This window comes from Chenopodium quinoa, unplaced genomic scaffold (assembly GCF_001683475.1).
Source record: "Chenopodium quinoa cultivar QQ74 unplaced genomic scaffold, ASM168347v1, whole genome shotgun sequence".
Taxonomy (NCBI): domain Eukaryota; kingdom Viridiplantae; phylum Streptophyta; class Magnoliopsida; order Caryophyllales; family Amaranthaceae; genus Chenopodium; species Chenopodium quinoa.
In genome coordinates, this window is record NW_018742914.1 from 4983320 (window position 1) to 4986835 (window position 3516).

The following is a 3516-nucleotide window of genomic DNA, read 5'->3' on the forward strand; positions in this document are numbered from 1 at the left end:
AATTGATTAGAATATATTATAAACAATGGATGTGGTACATTTTGAACTAATTCCTTCGCTCCAGAAAAATATTATGATACAAAAAATAAATTTATATGATAATTTATGAGAGTTATAATCTAATCATTTTTTGAATAAAATTATAATTCAATTTGTGTATATGAAATATTGGTATTTTATCAAAATCACTTGGCTAAAAGTTTAGCTTTATATATTAGTTGTATGATTATATGATATGAGCATTTAATTTTAAATATATTTGAGTTAATTTAAGAATTCAAGTTAAATAAATGGTTTTTGCGTATTGGCCATGGTTTTATTTCTTTAAGTCTCAAGGTTTTCGTACTTTCAGACCCAAAAAAATCCATTAATCTGTTCGAATAAGTTATTAGGCATAATTTGTTTTTTTTTTTTTTTTTTTTTTTTTTTTTTTTTTTTTTTTTTGGGTTTGTTGGGGTGGCTAAAAAAAAAAAAAAAAAACACTGAAGTCTACTGGGGGCTGGGCTTTCAACCAGTTCTATTTCATAAGCAGCTTGTTGGTCCGGATTTGGACTGGGGCTAAAATCTACAATCAAGGTTTTTTAAGGAATTGGAATCCCTTGGTTCAATTCGGTTCGGGTCCATTCCTTTTCAATTTGACTCGGATTTTGCACATCCTTTGGTTCAGAAGGATTGATAATCTTGATAGTTGATACACCCTTTGTTTTAAATTAATTGACACTTATAAATTATAGATACAATCAAATAAATGACAAGAAACTATTATTATAAAAAATTTCTTCTTTTGTTCCCTATATACTGCAACAAGGGGAAGAGACACGGATTTAAAGAAGAGAAGAGAGATAGAGAGGAATAAAGATAGAGACACATGTCATGAGAAGTGAAAAAGAGAGAAAACATGTACTCGTATAATAATACACGTAACAATTTTTAACCCAAAAAAAAACTAAACTAAAATAGGGACATGTGTTAGTCATGGAGCTAGTCCGTATAGTATATAGAATTGGAAGGGTGGAAGCTAAGCTATAATATTCACTCAAAATTTGATGGACAATTGCCAAATTTTTATGCAGCACATATGGCTACCACGGCACGCATTAGATGGCTAATGGCTTTAGGTCGAATTATTGGAGTAAGCAAATAAGGTAAGGACACCTGATTTTAACACTGTAAGTTCGTTTTACCGCAAATTATACTGATTTTAATGTTTTGAATAAAATCTTATTCTGAGCTGAATTTATAACACTCATTGTTAATCTTTATTGTCTATGTTACTGCAACTTAATATTTATTCCCCGCTTAAAATTGAACGTTGTCTTGTTAAGTAGAGTAAGAAGTTCAGTAAACCAAGAATAAAATTTTATTTCATTAAAGTAATGCAATGTATATAGTTTATATAAACAATAAACAACAAAGAATTAAACTAATTAAAACATAGTTTGAAATAATAAGATTGTAATGAAACATAACGATATTCTTAGTAATTTCTACTCTATCACTCGAATGCCCATTGATTCTCCCTTCGAACTTCTTCCTCTTCTTCGGGTGTAAAGTCATTCACGATGTTGAATGTCTTCCTTATCTCTTCCGGTGCTTTTCCTTTAATCATATCGGCAACATGTTGGCAAGTTAAATCAAGCAATCCCTTGATATCCATGTAGTTTGCAGCCTACAATTCATCAACAAATAATTAATTAATACTGTATTAATCAACCACATAATTCTTTTTTAAAAAAAAAAACACCAAATATTTGTATGGAAAAACACGTATGACACTATGACTTGAATACCAACATATATAGAGACATGAATTAACTCATCAAATAAAAAGACTTTTACAAATAATCAACCAATCTTAAACTATAATTTAAATATAGTTAACGGTCCTTTGAATCTTATAAATTTCAAAATCCAAAACCCTAAGCAATAAGATTAATTCTTTATATTATAAACCCTAATAATAATCTTATCTGTTAAAGAAATCATATTTTATAAACTTCCGAACCATGACACTAAAAAAAAAAAAGACTAATAATAAACATAATGATAATAATACTTGTAGCATATATTAGCCCTAATCATATATTAAAGCAGCAAAATAAATAAAAACAAACGAAAGAAAAAAATTAGAGAAAAAGAAAGAATTTAAAGTGAATCAGAAATGAACTAAATTAAAGAAAAAAAGATTAAAGTAAAAGAAAAATACTCACAAGAATGAGATCAAAGAGGGTGTTTTGGTCGACATTGAGGAAGTCCTTATCCCACTGCTTGAGTTCATCATTAGGTTGTGCTACGGGATCGGAGTTATCTTCATCATTAGCGTGTTTGTTACAATACTCGATAACCTTAGCGAGAGTTTTAGCGGTGACATTAGGAAGCGGGATGGGATCGGTGCTGTCGTCGAGGTCCTCGATCATGTTCTTGATGGTTTGAGAAAGCATTGCTGCCTTTTCATCGACGTCGAAAGTCTCTTTATCGGAACTCCTTAGGATTACCTTCTTGTTCGAAGATGAAGAAGAGGTTGATGCTGCCATTGCTAATTAGGTTAAGAGGTGAAAAGATTGAAAGAGTTGAGAAAATTATAGAGATCGAGAGGAATTGTTATTGTTTCAACTATGAGAGAATATGACGAGAAAGCTTTGAATTTATATAAAAAAACTAATAAGGTTTCCGAATCCTAGTCTAATTTGGGGTAAGTCCTTGCCCACCAAGTTTACATTTACTCGTATTTAGAAAGCAGAGTGTAACTTATAACGGTATAAATAAAGAAATGTAACAAAACTAACAACATTTGGGAAACTTTCAAAAACGATAATTGTTGCAATATTTATGGAATATATAAAGTATTTAATTTACTACAGTCGTCATAGTGTACTAACATTTTCCACTCTCACATGTCCCCTTTATAATACTAATTGAACAACTTAATTTAATGGTTCACACCTATCATTTTCTTAAATTATCTGTCGAAAGGAGTGTGTGCAATTATTCGAATTGGGGGGAGTATGGATAATAATACTCACCATCATGGCTCATACATACCAATGCGCAACTTTAATAACCTATATTTAGCACTTGAATAACGGTCATCATCAGCTCATTGCACTTTTGAAAAAGTCTGCAATGGTCCTAGTCTCATCCCTATCCTACAAACTAAGTTTGAGCTAAGGTTATGTCCAATTCATCCACAATCTAATTTCTAGATTTGGCCAAATTTCGACCTAATTTGTACATTAAATTTTAAATGACAAAAAAATGTTGCCAGGATAGGAGAACTCAGATTGGACTCCGCCCCATTGAGATCTTCCAATAGAGCGATGCCGCGCCGGCGATCTTATTTAGTTTGGTTTGATAGGATTTGATTACTTCTTCAATAAGTAATTAAATATCAACTTCAATAAGCAAGTTGAATTGAACATATATTGATATAACCTAATTAAGGCAGAAAGAAAAGAGGGCTGAGGGCAGGAATTTATTTATTTATTTTTTTTCTAAAAAAAATGATCATAATGTCGA

At 30.7% G+C, this 3516-nt stretch overlaps 1 protein-coding gene across 1 annotated transcript; it reads right to left on the reverse strand.

The window, feature by feature from the left end:
- Nucleotides 1-1407: 1407 nt before the first annotated feature.
- On the reverse strand, nucleotides 1408-2650 carry LOC110727767 (SKP1-like protein 1A). The gene is made up of 2 exons (XM_021907344.1): nucleotides 2211-2650; nucleotides 1408-1669 (listed from the first exon to the last, which is right to left on the reverse strand). The coding sequence occupies exons 1-2, from the start codon at nucleotides 2532-2534 to the stop codon at nucleotides 1496-1498; spliced, it is 498 nt and encodes a 165-aa protein (XP_021763036.1). The 5' UTR covers nucleotides 2535-2650; the 3' UTR covers nucleotides 1408-1495.
- Between the last annotated feature and the right edge of the window lie 866 nt (nucleotides 2651-3516).

Coding starts and splice junctions, on each gene's coding strand:
- LOC110727767 (XM_021907344.1), bottom strand. CDS start 2,534: ATGGCAGCATCAACCTCTTCTTCATCTTCGAACAAGAAGGTAATCCTA. Junction 1,670..2,210: donor CCCTCTTTGATCTCATTCTT/GTGAGTATTTTT, acceptor GATGAATTGTAG/GCTGCAAACTACATGGATAT.